General features: G+C 43.4%; 1 protein-coding gene across 1 annotated transcript in view; it reads right to left on the reverse strand.

Annotated features, from left to right (window-relative positions):
- The window catches only part of SIDT1 (SID1 transmembrane family member 1), a 52,664-nt gene that overhangs the window by 12,657 nt on the left and 20,179 nt on the right, over positions 1 to 19,828 (reverse strand). Inside the window, exons 10-15 of the mRNA XM_044449654.1 lie at positions 19,524 to 19,647; positions 18,138 to 18,255; positions 13,644 to 13,780; positions 12,036 to 12,144; positions 9,181 to 9,257; positions 2,594 to 2,640 (exon numbers count right to left, since the gene is read on the reverse strand). Of these exons, the coding sequence (XP_044305589.1) occupies positions 2,594 to 2,640; positions 9,181 to 9,257; positions 12,036 to 12,144; positions 13,644 to 13,780; positions 18,138 to 18,255; positions 19,524 to 19,647 (612 nt within the window). The remainder of the gene's footprint in view (positions 1 to 2,593; positions 2,641 to 9,180; positions 9,258 to 12,035; positions 12,145 to 13,643; positions 13,781 to 18,137; positions 18,256 to 19,523; positions 19,648 to 19,828) is intronic.

Here is a 19,828-nt window from a genome sequence, read left to right on the forward strand (position 1 = left end):
AATAAACTGGCTTAGTTTTAGTTATTGTACAATATCTTGCAGACCCGTTTGGATAAAAGGAAGTTTAGGACCCTAATGAACTGACCAAAGATTAGAACCCCCTCCCCCTCTATGCCTGAAACAAGCATTCATTGAAAGAATGTAGGGAGGAAACTCTCTGAAGCATTCCTCAAGTTGCCGTATTGTAAATCCAATGTTAAAAGTCAATGCAATAGTTAAAAGTACCTCATGAAGCTGTGTTTTGATCATGATTCCTAGTTATTGTAGTAGCAAAGACTCTATCACAGGCCAGACTTAACATACAATGGCAATTTCATGCATTTAAATATAGAATTGTCTGAAGGATGCAGTTCTATGGGATGCGCAGTTCCATGTTTAAACAGAACAAAACCTTCCAGCAGAGCAAACAGCAGCTACAGGGGGAATCATTACCAATCAAGTAGCAACTACAAGTGAGCCTAGAAGAAAGCCACCATAGAAAGAAACATAGAAACGGAATGAGTCAGGAGGAGCTCCTGGGCCATCTAGTCTGACCACTGGCTCCACTCAGCATGTCCTATCCCTAAACACCCTCACCGATGGGGCTTCAACCCCTTCCATGGAAACCCACTCCATAACCTAGGGGTCCTAGTCATCAGGAAGTGCTTCCTGGCATCCACCTTGAATCTTGGTTCCCTGAGCTTTGCTCCATTAGAACGTGTCCTGCCCTCCACAGCAGAGAAAAAAAGGTCACAATCCACCTCTGTCCGACAACCCTTCACATACCTGTATGTTGTTAACAGGTCCCCTTTTCTCCTCTTCTCCAGGCTGAAAAGACCCAGTTCCCTCAGTCTCTCTTCATATGGCTTACCCTCAAAGCAGCCACCATCCTCGTGGTTCTTCGCTTCACCGATTCCAACCTTCCTATATCCCTCTTATCATGAGGGGCCCAGAACTTAACAAAATACTCCAGCTGTGGGCGCACCAGTGTTGTATACAGTGGCAGTAATACTTCTGATCTAGAAGCCACACTTCTGGCTACGCATCCTAGGGTGGCATTTGCCCTCTTGACCACCGCGTCACACTGCTGACTCTTGATTAGCCTGCTGATGACCAGCACCCCGAGATCCTTTCCACAAGTGCTGCTCTCCAGACACTTGACCCCTAACCTGTACTTATGACACCCACTCCTATGCCCCAAGTGCAAGACCTTGCACTTATCTGCATTGAACAGTATCCTTTTGTCCCTGGCCCAGAGTAGCTGCTCCTCAACTATAGCCACTGTCCCCATTTTAATGTCACCTGCAAATCTGATCTGCAGACTTGTCACCCCCTCTTCCAGGTCATTGATGAAAAGACTGAACAGGATCGGTCTCAGGACAGAGCCCTGGGGGATGCCGTTTGTCACCAACCACCATCCTGATGATTCCCCACTAATAGTTACCATCAGCTTTCAGTCCATCAGCCATGCCCTAATCCATTGGACAGTTCATTGGTCTGTCCCAAAACTCCTTAATTTCTCAACCAGGATATCATGTGACACTTTGTCAAAGGCCTTGCTGAGATCCAGGTAAACCACATCCACTGCATCCCTTCCATCTAGCCACCTCGAAACCCTGTCATAGAATTCTACAAGGTTTGTCTGGCAAGACCTGTTTTTGTGAAAACCATGTTGCATGGCTGCCAACTTCCCTTCTCTATCTAGGAACTCCAAAGCGTTTCCTATTATGAGCCTTTCCATTGTCTTTCCCAGAATGCATGTAAGGCTAACCAGCCTGTAATTCCCCATGTCTCCTCTACTACTCTATTTGAAGGTTGGGACCACTGACCCTCCAGTCCTCTTGAACCTCACCCATTCTCCACAAGGCCTCACGAGGCCTCATCAACACGGCAGTTCATTCTCTTTTACCTGATCCTATAAACAGATAGGGAAAGGTATAATGTAGTGGGGGGAGGGGGGAGTATAACTGTAACTAGGGTGGAATTTGTCAGCCTGATACAAAAGACCCTCTCCCTCCCCATTGCAGTAACTGCGGAGTACAGGCCTGTAGCTGTGGTAGAGGGGAGGTGGTTCAATATTTTTACAAACAAATCATAAAAAGTCTCCTATTTTGTTTTCTAAAGGTCTATAAACCTGATGAACTGTCCCTGGACCTTCTGGTGCCCCATCATACATCCAAGGCAAAGAAGCAGTTGTGCAGAGGTAAGAAGGAGCTAGCCCTTATTCTAACAGCTGTCTGTTCTTCCTTATGGGGACTTAGAGCAACTCTCTAGGTGTATCATGTAAACAGCAGGAATGAAGGGAATCCTTTCTGCTGGAAAAGCCTGAAGAATCTCAGGATGTTGTTTTTTGGGGGGATGGAGGAAGAGCTTCAGAGGGCCAGTCCTTTATGTAAGTATTTATTTATTGCATCTGTATACCACCCCATAGCCTGCAGGGCTCTCTAGGTGGTGAAGAAGTTTAAAACATATAACAGTAAAATGGATGGTCACAGAACAATAAAATCAAATACAACAGAACTTTACAAAACTCAGATATCCTCATCCCCCTGCCACCAAAAGCCATCCCATATAAGACAATTCTGACCATATTAAGCACATATTTGCTACTTACAAAGACCAGTTCACAAGGTTCCCAACAACAAGCAGGATCATTCTGTCCTAGAAAAAGGAAGCAGTAACCAGAGATAGGTATAAAATCACAGCCAGAACCTCTTGCCAGTGCAGTAGGAAGCACAAGTACCTAACACACAATCCAATTAGATTAAACATTTTTAAATTTCATGGATTTTAATGGGACAGAATGAACCACATATGTAACTTCAGAAGATAAAAAAAACTTACCTCTAAAGGAGTACCTAAAGAACTTTAGAAATAAATGTATGTTCCTATTATTAATAAAAATAAACATTTACAGAAATTGTGTGTGTATGTGTATGCTTGCATGTGGATTTTGCAAAGTATTTAATTAAATATTCATGGTAAAATATACACTGCTCCATTATAATTCATCAATAAACAATCCAAAATCAATTAACTATACAGGCAGTCCCCAGGTTATGAATTTCCTGAGAAAATGGAAATTTGTCTTTAAGTCAAATTTGCATGTACATTGGATCACATATAGTTGGCCCTCCATATTCGTGGAGGTTGGGAACACAGGACCCCTAATGAAAGCAGAAAAACCACAAATATCTCTAGGCCCCCTCCCTTTCCAAACTGACCAGTGCCTCCTCTTTGCAGCAAGGAAATGATGGAGAGATTTCCCTCTCCAGATAGGCAGGGCAGGAAGGCATGCTTTGGAGGCCTCCCTCTCTATACTTTCACTTCCTCTCTCTCTCTACATGGAGATGACCATTTTTGCAGTAATTAAAAAAAATGGTATTTTATTCGTAAGTAGGCTTTATGGTAGTTTATTCGTAAGTACGGGCAGTGTTCATACCTCATATGTATGTCCGTAACTCGGGCACTGTCAGTAATTAATAAATTAATTCAGGGAGAACTATTACCTGTCACTATTAGATCTTAAAAAGACAGAAAGAAGCATTTCATTAATGTAAATCACCTTACCAGAAAATACAAGATTGGCAAGTTGTGTTTTTGGTCATATTTGCTCATTCAGTAAAACAGTTGTACTTTGACATGGTCTTTGCAAATCTTGGCATAAAAATGTCCTACAACTCCCAACATTCTCCAACCAACATGGCTAGTTGGTGCATACTGGGAGTTCCAGGATTTTCTCTTTTTTTCTATCTAAACATGCATAGGATTGTGTCCTTAGTTAAGTTCACTATAAGACCACAATCTGTGGGTCCACCGAGCAATTTAAATTGGTTGATATTGCTTTCCTTCCATCACAATCTCAGCAATCTACATTCATGTAAATAATTCTTTACACATTAACTGAAGACTCAGATATTATAAGTGACTCAATCACTTATTTAATTGTTGGACTACTTGGAGCCACAGATCATTTCCCATTGAGCATATTCACCCTATATTTAAACATCTTTCCTCCTGTTGACCAAAAGGTCTGTGTCCTGGTAGACGTATGCTCAAAACAGGGGAAGGTTTTCTTTTAAAGGATTTATTCTTAAGAAGAACCAGCTACCGATAAATCATTCCAGATGGTGCACCTCAGCAGTCCTCAGTTGGCCCTTTTATACATTGTTCATTAAAGGGTTTCACACAGCACAGTTAAAACTTTCCAATAGTTTACAGAAGTAAAAGGTTACATGATCTTTCTGGCCTGCATTGCAAAGAGAAAGAAGATTCTTCCGAGGAGGAGGAGGAGGAGGAGGAAGGGTGGTGTGAATTGTCCTTTGTTCCAGCAGCTATTATCTGTCAAGTGTCAGCTAGCTGTCTCTGGAATAGTGCCTGGCTTGTGTCAGCTACATTTAAAGGATGCACACAAACTGATGTCTAATGAAAAAGGATTCTTTTTCCGGTCCAGAAATGTTGATACAGTGGTACTTTGGCTCATGAACTTAATCCGTTCCATGACTCTGACCCAAATTGGTTGTGGCCCAAGTCAAATTTCCCCATAAGATTCAATGTAAATAAGGTTACTCCATCCTGTAACTATTTTTTTTAATCAGAAAAATTTGAAACAGTGACAAAGAACGACAAAGTAACAAAGTACTGTACAATACAGTGGAGAACACTAACTTAGGTAGGGGGAAGGTTATTGTTTAGAGGAAGAGTCCCCCTCCATAAGGATATTGGAGAGATCTCTTTCAGGGGTTTCCTCTCTTCTTTGTCTCTTAGCTGCAGGGTCAATTTTGATGAAAAATCTGTCTATAGTCACATGCTTTTTCCTGTGCTGCATAACCCTCTGGAAATGAGAGACCACATTATCGTTCATAAGATTCAACACTCTGTTTGTTACAGTTATGTTGGGGTGGTGCTTCTCAAAGAAATCCTGGCACTCATTCCATTTTTTTCATAATGGATTGTCTCACATCACTGCTAACCTCCTCCCTGTCTTCCTCTTCCTCCTCAGCAAGTCCTCCTCAGCAAGTGCCTTCTGCTGCTCACTCTGGAGTTCAGCAAGTTCTTCTGTCGTCAGCTCCTCTATGTCTTCCCTGCATGAATGCAACTGCAGTTGTGGCTATCTCCCCACTCGGTGGGGTGGGGAGATGGCCATGACCTTGGTTGCCACCCAATGCAGAGTTCGTGACCCAAGTCAAAATTTTTATGAAATTTTTGTTCGTGACCTGATTTGGTTGTGAACCAAGGCATTTGTGAGCCGAGGCACCACTGTATTCCCAAGATTCCCGTTATACCTATTGATTTGTACATGACCCCATAACAGCTAAGCTAGAGCTGGTGCTCAGTTGCACATGTGTTGAACATAAACTATGTAGTAACTTCAGGCTGTTATTTTAGCTAAGATTGACTTCAGAGAGCTTTAGTCCAAAGTACATTAGTCTGTCTTTCTGTGGTCCTTCAATCATAGAATAAGGGGGGCTGATTAACTCATCATGTCCAACTGTCTGTTCATTGCAGGAAACCTGTTTAAAGTCTCCCTGACTGGTGGTGCTCCAGTCTTTATCTGAATATCTCCAGCAAGTGAGATCCCATTATTTCCCTGTGCAGTTGATTCCATTGCCTGACTGCTCTGATCATTAGGAAGTGTGAACCAATATTTGCCTTCCTGAAATTTAAGCCTGTTATTTTATGTCCTCCAGATGATGGTAAACAGGTTGTGGCTAGCCCTTTCTTGTGAGACTGCCCTTTGCATACTTGAAAAATGCTAACATATCCCCCCTAAAGTCTTTCTTCCTTGAGACTAAAAATACCCAGATGCTTCATTCTTTCATTTTAGGACTCTATTTCTAGTTCCTTACTCATCCTTGTTCCCCTTATCTTAAATTGTTTCATTATATCCAAGTCCTTCATAAGGATTTTGTTCAATACCTTTCCCATTCTTCTTTCAGAGCATCCAACATTGCCTTTCATTTCATTTCTCTACAACCCAAATACTTGCCCTCAGATAGCTGGATTCTGCTCTTAAATACCAAATTAATGATACCATACTGGACTGACTGATTCTAGATTGATAATAAGAGCTCACTCATCCATACCTGGCATATCTAAGTGACAGCAGGCAAACAGGATGTGGTCTCTCTCAATTGTGCGTGCCAGGGCACATGGCTCATCTATAGGGCAGACACTCACTCGAGGGTCAGGCCGCCTTACTGGCACAGAGGGCCATCAGCCAGCTTTGCTGGTGGCCCAGCTACACCAGCTAATTCCTGAGCTGGGAACAACCTCTCCTTACTAACAAACTGCCATAACGCCTATTAATTTTAAAAAAATACTGCAGAAAGTCATCGTCATAGAGAGAGAGGAAGAGAAAGGGGAGAGAGGGACGGCCTCCAAAGCATGCCTTCCTGCCCTGCCTATCTGGAGAGGGAAATCTCTCCATCATTTCCTTGCTGCAGAAGAGGCACTGGTAAGTTTGGGCAGTGAGGGGGCCTAGAGATATTTGTGGTTTTTCTGCTTTCATTAGGGTCCTGTGCTCCCAACCCCTGCAAATATGGAGGGCCGCCATATACACAATTCAACTTAAAGATGAATTTCCATTTTCTCAGGAGCAGATCTTGTTCGTAACCCCAGGACTGCCTGTATTTCTGTTCTTTGATCTGTGATACAGAAGCTTTTTTAAGCATAGTGTATCTGCTTTCCTTTTACATAAGTGCCTTGTTATATCCTGAAACCAAATTATTGAAATAAAATAATGCTGGTAAAAATTTTATACTCCTGTTTGAGGAAAGTATTGGTTTATATAAGTCTGGATTACTTAAATGTTCACCTTTTTGGATATTAACATAATTCTAAATGTTTTCCTTACTCCTAGAATAGAAACAAATCCAGGATTTAGTTAAATAAGAAAGTAAGCCAGGATTCAAAAGCTTTAAAGAAGCAGCCGGAGAAAGCCATCAGTACCTGGTGAGTTATAATTTTTTTATTTCCCTAATTACCTTCAGAGGTTCAGTATGTTATGCTTACAATTTTCCTGTACAGGCTTTATTGAAATTTCTTTCAGTATGCTCCATTTTGTGATTAATGAAGATACACATTTCATTATAATATATTGTTGTTTTTCATTGAACAAATCTGATTAATAATTCTATTTTTTCTGATAAGTTCAGCCAGCAATTTAGAACTCCTACTGCCAGAGGTGTGGGTTATTTAAACTCTAGAAAGTGAACAAACTCAATCCTGGTTGTTTGAATTTATTGAATAAAAATGAACCACAGTTCATATTGTTTGCCTATCACAAGAAATGGTTTGTTTAAAATTGCATGTATTCATATCACATATTCCACCATTCCTCTTCTCACAAGAAACCCAAGATGGTTTATAAGGTTCTCCTCTGTTCCATTTTGTCCTCACAACAACACTCCTGTGAGGCATGTTCAGCTGAGAGTCCTTGGCTGGCCCAAACTCACCCAGTGAGGTCAGGCTGGTGGGAACTAGAACCCAGATCTCCTGAGACCTGGTCCTGCTCTCTCCACCACTACTCCGAACTGGCTGCAAACACTTCCTTGTGGCTATGAAGGAGGGAAAGCAGTGAGGCTTGAACCTCACTGTGACTTGCTTTTGTGTTTTGTAGGAGCAGTGCTCTTAGATGGCACAACTAAGACAGTTCCTATAAAGCTCAAAAGAAAAGCTGCAATGGATGAGAAGCTCACTACTGTAGGTGTCACCAGCCCCTCTGGACAGCGGCCATATGCCCTACCCACACAAATAGGAACAGGGTTCTGCTTTTAAGCTGAAAGAGCTTTACTGGTTAAATTAGCTGAAATGCCTACGTCTGGTAACCAAACTAGCTGCCCAGTGACAGGGAGGTAAGACGAGGGAGCATTCTGCTCCCCACACCTGAAGGCTACATTTGATGCTAATATCAGCCCTCTTCTATTCCACGGGAACGCATAACGTTTTTATTTATTTATTTATATCCTGCCTTTTTCCTACAAAGGGCTCAAGGCAGCTTACATCATTCTCCTCCTCCATCTTATCCCCACAACAACAACCCTGTGAGGTAGGTTGGGCTGAGAGTCAGTGGCTGGCCCAAAGTCACCCAGTTGGCTCCATGGCTGAGCGGGGACTAGAACCCAGATCGTCTGAGCCCCAGTCCCATGCTCTTAACCACTACAACCACACATTTTTTATTTTATTTATTTTATTTAGCAAATTTCTATGCCTCCCCATTTGCCGAAGCCTTGGGGCGGCTCACAATATAAGTGGCTCTGGCCAAAGAATAAAAAATAAATAGTATTAACAGTTAAAATGATGTTTGAATAAAAAGGTCTTTGCCTGGCGCTGAAAAACAAATAATGATGGCACCAGGCGGACCTTTCTGGGGCGCACATTCCATAGATTGGGCGCCACCACAGAGAAAGCCCTCCTCCGAGTACTTACCCTCCTAACTTCCTTCACGGAGGGTTCCCGGAGAAGGGCCTCTCCCGCAGATCTCAGGGGGCAGGCGGGCATATATGGACGTAAGCGCTCCTCCAGGTAACCAGGACCCAAGCCGTTTAGGGCTTTATAGGTCATCACCAACACCTTGAATTGAACCCAGACTTCAATGGGAAGCCAGTGAAGCTGACGGAGGACTGGAGCCATGCAAACATAACGCCCAGTCCCCGTCAGCAGCCTGGCAGCTCTATTTTGAACCAATTGAAGGATCCGGACCGTCTTCATGGCTGCTGTTGTCACAGCTAGCCTAGCCAAAAGAAAGATGGCTTTCCTAAGACCACCAGGGAAGTTCATGGCTGAGCTGAGATCTGATTCACAGGCTTTCTATGCCACATTTTCTAAAAAAGTCAATCAGAGAAGTCCAAACTTCCTTTTCCTGCCCCATGCATTTTGCACCGGAATTTCTGATTTTTGTTTTGTGCCACCAGTCAACTCCTGGCAATGGCAGAATAGCCACTGATCTCACAAGATGCTTGGCTCCAAGCAGACAGCCAATGCATCTCTTCCACTCAGCTTGCAGAGAGCCATTTGATGTGTTTGGGGGAGGAGTACGGATTTGCAATTGCCAATAGTGTATAATTAATCTGAATTTAATTAGTAGCCTAATAAAGCTAAGACCACTATTCTTCCTGACTTGTTTATGCATACGCAGGAGAAAATGTGGCAAACCACTCTCAAAACTGGCCCTGGATGGCCTGTAAGGGAAATGCTTACCATGTACATCGGTCGGCTGCACTGCTGGATGCAATCTGTGTACAGCACCATAATGGCACGTCGGAAAATCCCCAGGTCTGACAGACATAAGAGCACAAGAAGTTCAGGCATGGCAATTTGGTGACAGGAAAGCCGGCAGAATTGCACTAATGACATAACAGGGAAGCCCCAGTGTTGTGAGGGCTGCAAAGGCATACAACGCAATCCTTGCTGGCAAATATATTCTGATGTAGTGAGAATGTGCATGTGCTTAACTTAGAAACACAGAAACAGAGTGAGTCACAAGGGACCTCCTGGGCCATCTAGTGTGACCCCCGGCTGCAGCTGGCTCCATGACGTGCCTACCTTAACTTGTTCTCAACTGGACTGTATTCTTTGAGCTGTCCTGGTGTCCAGGTGGCTGCTATTAGATCCTAACTCATCTCTTGAGCCTACGTGTAAAGTGTGGCACTAACAGAGATGTGAAGGCTTGGGGGAAATATCTGGGAAATAACTCCCCACCCTCACCACCCCTACAAATTAAGGGAAACCCATTTTCTGCAGGAAGATCCAAAACTCCCTGGGGGAAAATGTTTGTTTTCTTTGAACTGGTCTGGTCTCCCACCCCTACTCAATTTTTTTGTCCCTTTACCCAAGCACCAACCCTTCACATTTCTAGGCACATCAGCTGAGGATAATGTGCTAACTTTGACCCTTCTAGGGCAGAAAAATAACCTGGAAACTGTTACCCACACTATAGTGATATTCAAATTAATCTATTACAATATAATGTATGTGGACTGAGAAACTACAGCTGCTAGAACGCTAACCAAGGCCGAAAGGATGGTAATATCTCACTCGTTTTAAAGCAACTTCACTAGCTCCCAGTCCATTTTTGAATACATTGCTAAGAACATGTTTTAAAGTGCTGCACAACTCGGGATGCTTCAGGTATATATGAATCTGCCTGCTCCTCCCCTCATCTCTGATGCTTCCACCCTCAGGGATTAGTAGACAGAGGCTTGGAAAGGGGGTTTGCAACTGTACTGCCTCAACTGTGCCAGAAAAGCTTGCCTACAGCTATTTTTAATGGGCAGCAAATCCCAGGTTTGGTTTGGCAACAATCCATTGTTTTAGATCTGCCTTATGCCTGTTCTGCCATTGTTATTGCTTAGCAGAGTGCATTTTGAAATGATTACTCCTTATTTTAGTTTATATTAGTCCTGTTTATATTAGTTTTTTCTGTTCTACATTTTCTTCTATGTATCCATATATGTTAAGAAAATTTTTAAAAAGAAAATTATTTTCTTTTAAAAATGATAATTTTTATCGTTGTTCTGGATCAGTCTTGGAAGTTCTGAAATTGAAAGGCGCATAGACATGTTCTATAGAGACATGTCACATTGCAAGCAACTGCTTGTAATGCTGATAACTGTGCATTTACACATGTCCACCTCCAGCACCCCTGAGAAATCTCCATGGGGATATCATGGCACCCAGCCAGGTCTGACTCCAGCTCTCTGCTTTACTTTGTCTGATCTGCAGAAGGGTAGTGTCGGTGTATCCATTACTATTCCAAGTTACTGGCTTTTCCATAAAGGACTAGAAGAACCTTTCTATTCTGGCTGTTAAGGCCCTTGCTTGCTCAGTGCAAATAGGAAAGGTTTAACACGAAGTGCTGTTACCTGGATCAGGGACATCTGAGGCCAAATGAAGCAGAAGAGAAAGGGAAAAAGATGCCAGTGAGAGGAGCATAATGGCACAGCAGTAGGATCTGTGTGAGCTGCAGACGGGAGGTTCCAAAAGGCATATCAAAGCAGAATGACAGGCGCACAAGCACACAAATCAGCCCCTCCTACCTTTCTTAGCAAAGTGCCACCTGCCTTGATGTGCAGAGCCAAAGTCTGTATCAACTTCTATGCGTAGCCAACAAGAAACTTGCTGGTACTGAAGCTCAGTGCGCCAATAAACAGAAATGTCACCATCAGTTCACAGTTCTCATGTCATTTGTTTATTTATGCAGCTTCTCTGCTTGACATGCCAGGCTCTCCACACAATGGAGTACTTTGCAGTAGTAAAGCAGTATAAAATAAATAACTTCAAAGCATCACGAAAAAGCAATAGAGCAGTGCCACAACTGACTACAAGTCAGGGGAAGCCAGAGCAAGCACATTTTCAACATTCTCAGACCGCACATGTGAGAGTGTTTCAGAATGTGGGTGCTACTACCAAGAAGATTTGCTTACATGCCGCTGCCTAATGTTGGCCAAGGGATGACTAATAAGGTCACTTTGGAAAAAGTTTTATCAGTGATATCCCAGTACCGAGTTATTTAGGCATTGAGTGTCAGCAACTAATACCAGAGTGGGAGGAGACCATGCCACAATCCTATGGACTAGGACTAAGGTTCTATTGATTTCCATCCAAATAAATTTATTCATTTATTTATTAAAACATTTCTATGCCGCCCCTTGCCAAGGCCTCGGGGCGGCTTACAACATTGAATACAAAATACATTAAAACAATGACAATTAAAATATATACAGTAAAATAAAATAAGCCGCCCTGGCCGAATAAAATTCAATAATATTAACATTTAAAATGCTGCATAAATAAAAAGGTCTTCGCCTGGCGCCGAAAAACAAATAACGATGGCGCCAGGCGGACCTTTCTGGGGAGCGCATTCCATAACTTAGGCGCCACCGCTGAGAAAGCCCTCCTCCGAGTAGCCACCCTCCTAATTTCCTTCACTGAGGGCTCCCGGAGGAGGGCCTCTCCTGCTGATCTCAAGGGGCGGCTGGGCATATATGGACGTAAGCGCCCCTTCAGGTATGTGATGAGGAGGATTGAAATGCCTGTTTGCTATCATCACTTACCTATCTTGAAACGACCCATGTAGTAGATCTGCGTACTGAGGCCAAGTGAGGCCACAATATGGATGACTGAAAAGAAGATCCAAAACCACAAAGCATTTTTTCCAAAAACCTGGGAGCAAATGAAGAATGCATATTATCAATTCGATCGATCACCAGATACTTCTTTGTAGTTATAAAAATGGTCCTTCTCCTTAATGATGCCCCATGGTCAACTTTTCCAGGCCTATGTATATTTTGTCCAGAAGAGACAGGCGCTGTTATAACTCACAGTATGGAAACTATCATAGAAAAGAAGATCTCATCTTTTGCAGGAACTGACTAGGACATTGTGCAGTATTCAACATTTGCCTTCTTTTTTGACAGTCGCACAATTGTAGAAGAAATGTTTGCTGAAGTTAACACAAGTTCCTGAAGTCCATAGAGCTCTTCTACTAGAAGGAGCTAAAAATTAACCTAAACCCCGGTAAGACACATTCTTACAATGAACAGTATTACCTCCTGTCACTCTCTGGGAAAAATGTAGGTACACCACTTTGGCCCTCTGCTTGTCCTACTTTTGGGCTTAACAAATGAACTGACTTGTGACTAAGTCAAACCAGCAGTCCCCCATGGCAGGTCTTGTGGGCTGCTTCTGGCTGGAAAGGATCTTACAGCCTTTGGCTGACGTTGTGGGGCAAGTGGAAAAGGCTGATCCCACATTCTGTTTGCTGCTGCCCTGCTGAAGATATGCATGGGCTGCCCTAGAGCAGACTCCGATGTTGATCGAGATGTCACCTCTTCAGCTAAATGTCTAGGACATGGTAGGAAGGGTTAAGGTAGCAGATGGAAATGAAAGGTAACAGGAACAAGAAACAAACAAACAAAAGAAATAGAGTAAAGGAACTGTGCTTTAGGGGCAGCGATTCAGCCTGAACTGAACTCAGCAGCTGAACTCCTTCAGTAGGTGACCTCTGCTCTGCCTGTGAGTTCTAGCAGGAGGCATCACCTCAAGCTGAAAATGACTACCAAGAGCTGCTTGAGAAAATGACATATTCTGCCCCTCCGCCCACCTCCAGTTGTTTCCCTGTGTTTAATTCAAACTCTAACCCACTTGGATTTGCAATCTGATGGGTCATACTCATGCTATAAAAAGTGTCACACATGCAGAATCTTCATCTACCCTGGCTCCTCACCAATGCAGACTGAGTGAAGCTGGTAGTACACCTGGCTGCCACTTTCGGGTGCCAGCTGAGTCCATGGAGTCCAACCACACGTGGAAGTGCAGGCCAAGTAAAACCAGCTCTGTGGCCATCATGCTGGCCAGCCCCTTGATAACATACCAGCCTGTGTGGGTGGAGATGTTACTCTGGTTCTTGGATCCCCCCTAAACCAGTGGTGCTACATACACACACGCGCGCGCGCAGAGAGATAAGTGCTTGTTTGTGAATGCTAGGATGGGATGAAGGCAGCTGCTGTAAGTCAGAATCCATGACAGGTCAATGGTAAATTTTGCACTTGATTTTGCAGATGTTATAAACTATTTCCCTTGACACCATTCTCAGTGCTTTCTCCCAATCTTACTCAATCAGTCCCTCTGTGAATGTCAGAATGCGGAAGACACAGCCATACCACTCCAAGGACAGCGAGGCAAATGACCACTGCAAAAGATGCGTAGGCAGAGTAGGCACTAGCGTTGATGTCAGGATGGCGAGTCTGGTACAACTTTAGCATGCACAGCCCTGCAATCATGTACATGAAGGACGTGTCTGTCAAGGGAGGAGAAAAGATAACAGTGGCATTACTGACAAAGGTTCTTTTCGGCAGAGAAAACCTCTCTTCAGGCCAGAGGACACGAGCATACAAGCATCATACGGGGGTTGTCATTCCTGTGGACTAAGACTTCTGCAATGGGGGCAGAAAAGTGGAAAGAGAACAAAAACCTTTGCAGTGGCCGGGGAGGTAGCATGCTCATGCCTGGGCTAGTTGAATGAGGAAAATTTGGTCTAGGTTTCCTCCTGCTTTTACAGCTGTTTTTGTTCCTCCATTTGGCTTGGACAGGAGTTCTTCATCTGCTGCAATTATACTCTGCTGAGAAAGGGAGGAGGTGTGCGGGCTGTGCTCACTGCCACTGTGAAGGAAGAGCTTACTGCAGATGGACGTGTCACATACCAGCAGATACTGCCACACACTGAAGTTGTCCGGGCACCGACTCTGGACATCCCTCACGCTTGGGGCAAAGCCCGATTTCAGAGTAGTTTCCACATGCTGTGAAACTTGTGGCATCATAGCTTTGGAAACTGAGTCTGTAATCCACTGGTTAGACACCACAATGTGGCAACACATATCAGTAGAAAGGAAAATAGAAAAAAGGCTAGCCCACTACCAACTTGCCAAGTACCTGCCACTCAACTCTGCCTTTGGAGTAGTGTGTGGGTGAAATGTTCAGAGAGATGGTGCATGTTCTGAAGGAGCTCTAACCCCCTGAAATCGTAAATGTGGAGGGCAAGAAGAAGAACATGTGGGGCTTCCATGAGATGGGTTCCTGGCTCTGGATTCCTTGCAAGTGCCAATTTTAGTCCCACCAGGGTGTGGTGAGGAATTCTACAAATGTATGTGCTTTTGCAGCATGGTTCTGCTAGTGCTTAAGGATTAAGCATGTAGGGATTTTATGGTGGGGGTTCTGGGAGAAGACATGATACAGCTGGAATTGTAGACAATTCAGACAAAGTAGGCAGTAGCAGGTTTTTCACCAGTAACCTCCCCACTTGCCACCAGTAAAGGCCTCCCCATGCATACTTGGTCCGAGTGACCAAGCCACTTCATGTTGGCCCGGGCTCATGGCATCCTACAGAAAAACTTCAACTACTACAATAGCCATACTAGGCTACTCATAGAGCATGTATCTGAACAATTTCTAGTAGCACTTCACCAAATGCTTCTGGATGTGGAGGAATACCTTGTTCCAGATGTGATTGTGGCTTGTTGCAGCTTAGACAACATCCCTAAATCAGGCAAGCAAACTTCAGTGACTTCTTAGTGCATCTGGACCCATATGACTAACAATGCTGACAGTTGCAGAAGTGCCTTTCCCATCGGCCCCTGTGGTATCTGCTGCAGTAATGCAGAATAACCACCCCTTTCCCCACCCACATAAGCATCCTTCCCCTGCCAACCTCAGCATTGCCCCATTTAAGTCCCCTGTAGCCTCCCAGAATCTTGTTTTCAAACCAGTCGCTGATTTCCTTGCATTTCCCATTTTGACAAAGCAATGCGCCCCACCAACACCCCTCGCACAAGTTATACCCAATAGTGCCTTCTGAAGGGAAAATAGGTTTTCAGCCATTCTCACTCAATAAGTATCTTATTTGGAGTAAAAACACACTGCAGCCCTCTGCAGAGGATAGTCTGGTTCTAAGGGAAGCATACCAGGGTGGAAGTGGGGGAAGATACACAAAAACACATGAGATGTCGGACTGTAGGACGGAAGTGTGTAAGACAGGGTGAGTGAAGGCGTGGCAGCATGAGGGCAGTGGGGCTTCTCCATCCGAAACAACAAAGGGAAGAGGGAGGATGAGCAAAAGCCTCTTTGCTGACAGGACAGAGAGGTGGCAGCCACTGCAACACAAGCTGCTCTCGTTGGAGAGCGGTATGTGTTGGGGGGTGAGGGCGGTGATATGGCGTGAGACCTGCTCAGAGAAGGAAGAGGGACACTTGGTGAACCTGGGCAGGCAAAGAGGACAATGCTCTGATAAGAAATCCTGCATTTAAATCCTGTGTGTAAAGTTTAAGGGTTTTATTGTAAAATACATGTATAGGAAGGAATGGCGTGGGCAGATGAGGAATCTTTCCGATAAGAGCTGTTAAAGCACGACCTGTGCATGTAGCAGACCATTTGCAAAGAGCCTGCTGAAGTAGCAAGGGTGCAAAGGATCATGGGAGATGAAGTCACATGGGATGTGTGCTGGAGCCGGCAAGGGGACTGAGAGAGAAGGAGGGAAGCATAGCTCATGTTGAAACCAATCCTGTGGAGCTCACTGTGGGATTGTCTGTGAGCAGCCCACACTGTGTGGCTTATTTGCAGTTTAGTGTGTCATGTGAACCCCATCCCCCAATGGGATTTAATGCAGAAATATTCAGAGGCCTGTGATGATGGTTGCTTTGATCAATTCTGCTATGAAAATGCACCTGTAGAGCATTTAGTCTCTCAAAGACAATCTGGAATGAACTAAACTGCACTCAGTTTGAGGCCACTGAGGCTGATGTCACCAGTTATCACACAGATGCCAATCCACTATCAAACTATCGTAATTTATTTTATATTGTTAATTTGTTTTATGTATTATATTTTATGTTGTGAGCCACCCCGAGGTTTCGGCGAATGGGGCGGCATAGACATTTTTAAATAAATAATAAATAATTTTCTACTGTATCAAGTGATGGTGAAGGTTCATTGGTGGAGCACCAGCATCCCAGAGCAAGGACATGAAGGTATTCTTCACCAACCTTTCTAGGTTCCTAATGAAGGGAGGGTGAGAAAGAACTGAACTTCCAGAGGCAATTGTGAAGAGATGACTCCCCACTTCATCTCAAATTTGCTGGTACTTTAGCATCTGACCAGTAAAAGTGGCATTTCAGAAGGAACAGGATCATCAGACGCTTTAAGGAACTATGAACCTGGAACTTCAATCACAGGTCTGTAGGTCAGCTGCTGGAAGAAGCTAGATGGAGATCTTCTGCTTTTTATATCTTTTGCACAGAATTATGTTTGATGTGGATATTCTTTAAAGTGAACTGCAGAGAAGAGCAGACAGCCTCTGTAACAATCATCAGAGCTACCTCTAATTTTGTAAGAAGCAGCAATACAATGGTTTTGACTATTAAGAGCTTCTTTTCTGAGTTACCTCAGCCATCTTATCTGGCCAGAGGCAATTCCTCAAAATTCTGGATTGACTTATGGGGAGGGGGAGTGGGAGGGGGAAAGGACCTGCTCACACACAAATGAACAAACAAATGCAATTCAAAGCAACAAAGCCCCATGAGGTCTCTTAGTGGGAAACTTCCCCTTCTGCTCTGGCAGCGTGAGCTAACAGGCCTCTGGAAGTGGTAGATCATGAATTTAGGACTGCTGTGTACGATCCCAGAAAGACGGTTAGTTGTTATGTCTGCTTTATGTGTTCTGAGAAATATAAAGAGCAGACAGGACAGGACAGGACAGGAGACCTTCCTCCTCAGAATGTTCTTTCACAACATGGGAAAATTGTTTCAAAATGATATGCCAGTTCTATCATAGCCCAGATATACTTAAAGTAACTAGGAACTATGAATGTGCATGGGACAGTAAGTGGATGGGCGCTGTTCGCTGTTGATTGTCCCGTGCTGCAGGAAAGGAAAATTGGAAATATATATTAAGTTAGTGCCATTAAATAAAATATATACATTTAAGAAAGGAATCACTGAGATATTATTGAGTAAACAAGCTAACAACTACTACAGATAATTTAAAGACTTTTGGCCAAAATCTGTAGCACAGTGCTGAATTCACATCTGTAAATCATATTGAAATGATGCAGAAAATAAAAGGATAGTAGAGTCAGCATGGACGAATAAGCATGTACAACTCTGCATGAACTTAGGGCCCAGTGATAGTAGAATGTGTTGAAAGAGTATAGAATGATGGAGCATATACAGAAAAAGTAATTCCCAGTGTTTCGTGGGCCAAAAGTCCACATTAGCAGATTTTATTTGTACTAACAAGTGGGGTTGTAAGACTCAGCAAACTATCCAACCTGTGGCTATGTGGTCTTTATTTTAAATAGAAGAAATATTCCTAATATTTCCTAATACACTGCAGATGGATAAGATGAAAACATAGATTTAAAACCCAACCTCAGAACAAAAGGGGACCAAGTAGCATATTTGCAGCACCAGTTCTGAAATAAGCATTTTCCCTAAGCTCTTACAGTTTTAAACTTATATTATTGTACTATCCGAATGTTAAAAGTTTATTTCAACTGGTTGCCTCAGGATCTCTAATACTTTGAGGTAACATTGAAGCCATTCTCAATGTCCCTGCTCCCCCTTTGGCTTGCTTTGTTCCTTAAATGGAGAAAGCCCTTTGCTTACCAAACTGGAAATTAGAGTAGTTGGGGCAGACATGATAACAAGCACTGAGGACACCTTCCATCATCAAAGCAATGCCCATGGCATAGAAGAGACCAAAGTGCTTAGGGATCCCATATTCCTGAAAGTGAAAGCAAAAGAAGGGAGGACAAAGTACAGTAACATTATTCATTATGCCTGTATGCAATTATTAGTGTATGCATATACTTGGAAAGGGGCTGTTATCACAGGAGGCCACCAGACTCTTGCACACAAATACCTACCTGTTTAATGAGAACAAAGAGCAATAAACATTGGACTGGACATAACAATTCTGGCTGCAACTTGAGCATAAAAATATACAGCTCTTTTAAAATAACATTTATGAGGAGGACTACACTCTACCAGATGCAACCCAATTTATCTTGTAGTTTAAAACATTCAGCCAGATTCTTCATTGCTCATAATCTGCAGGGCAATCCATTGCCAAGTGTGAACAGCTGCATGAGGAGATGGCATCAAGCCAGAAATTTAACTTTGCCTAGACTTTCTTGGCACCAGTTCAGAGTTCAAGGTCCTTGGAGCAGAGGTAAAGCCAACATAATTTTTCCAGGTTGAAATAAATGGAGCCCCTGTATCCTTAGAAATGGCCATTTAGGTAAGCATATTTATAATTTTGAGGGGATCAGCATGGAACTTTCCCACAAAGCATATTATACAGAATGTAACACACCGAGCCTGTAATGGTCAAGGATTCTGAGGCATTTTCAAAGGAATGGAGAAGATGTCTTTAAGTTTGTGTAGCTCTCTTTAGCTCACTCATATTATGCACATATATAATGCCAGAATAATTTACTCCCTATCTGCAAGGTTTTCTGAAACCTTGTTTTGCTAGTTCTGTGTTGGTGAAAACACACCAGTTTACAAAGTAACTGAGAGATGGCTTGAAATTCCCTGGAAGTTCAAGCTCCAGAAAAGCTTATTCCCTGAACAAAGAGCAGCCCACAGCAGCATATGGCATAAGCAAGCATGGCAACCATCTTCTACAGGGAACACAATGCAGAGACCCCATGGCAGAGAAAAAATCTAGTTTGGGGGGAGTGATTTTGAGCAGGTAGTTGGGAGAGGAGAGTTAATCCATATCACACGAATGCACACACTCAAAACCTCAAAGCCATCCACAGTTACTTTGCATTTTTAGAAAATGCTGAATTTAAAAAATCAGGGCATTTAGTCTGATTCAAAGGCACATCTTAGTCAAGGAAGGATGACATGCTTCTCTTCCAGCACCATGTCCTGTTTTTGTCTGTACATTACATTAAGAAGTCGACTTGAACAAGTTGGCCCCTCCTGCCTGCAGCCCATGACTCAAAGGCCTTGCCTATTAATAGGACACACCAGACTGTGTACCGTTACGTAGATGTCTTTGGTTTCCAAGGAGCGTCTGTGGAGAATGTCTCGACGCAATACAATCAGCAGGAACAGGAAGCCCAGCAGCAAATGGCCCACGTTGCTGAGGATATTGTTAAAAGCACTGCAAAGAAGAAAACCCACCTTAGCGGGAGGGGAGGAGGGGACTGCACAACATTTTCCAGTGTCTCAAGTGAATTTAGGCATGTAAAACCATTCTAAGTGGTGATCTTTAAAACTCTTTCAGTGCATTTATAACATTGTTGTTGCAGTGAAACCTCATGGCTGTTGGGGGTTGTGATGCC

This window comes from Varanus komodoensis, unplaced genomic scaffold (assembly GCF_004798865.1).
Source record: "Varanus komodoensis strain SLA01 unplaced genomic scaffold, ASM479886v1 scaffold60, whole genome shotgun sequence".
Taxonomy (NCBI): Eukaryota; Metazoa; Chordata; class Lepidosauria; order Squamata; family Varanidae; genus Varanus; species Varanus komodoensis.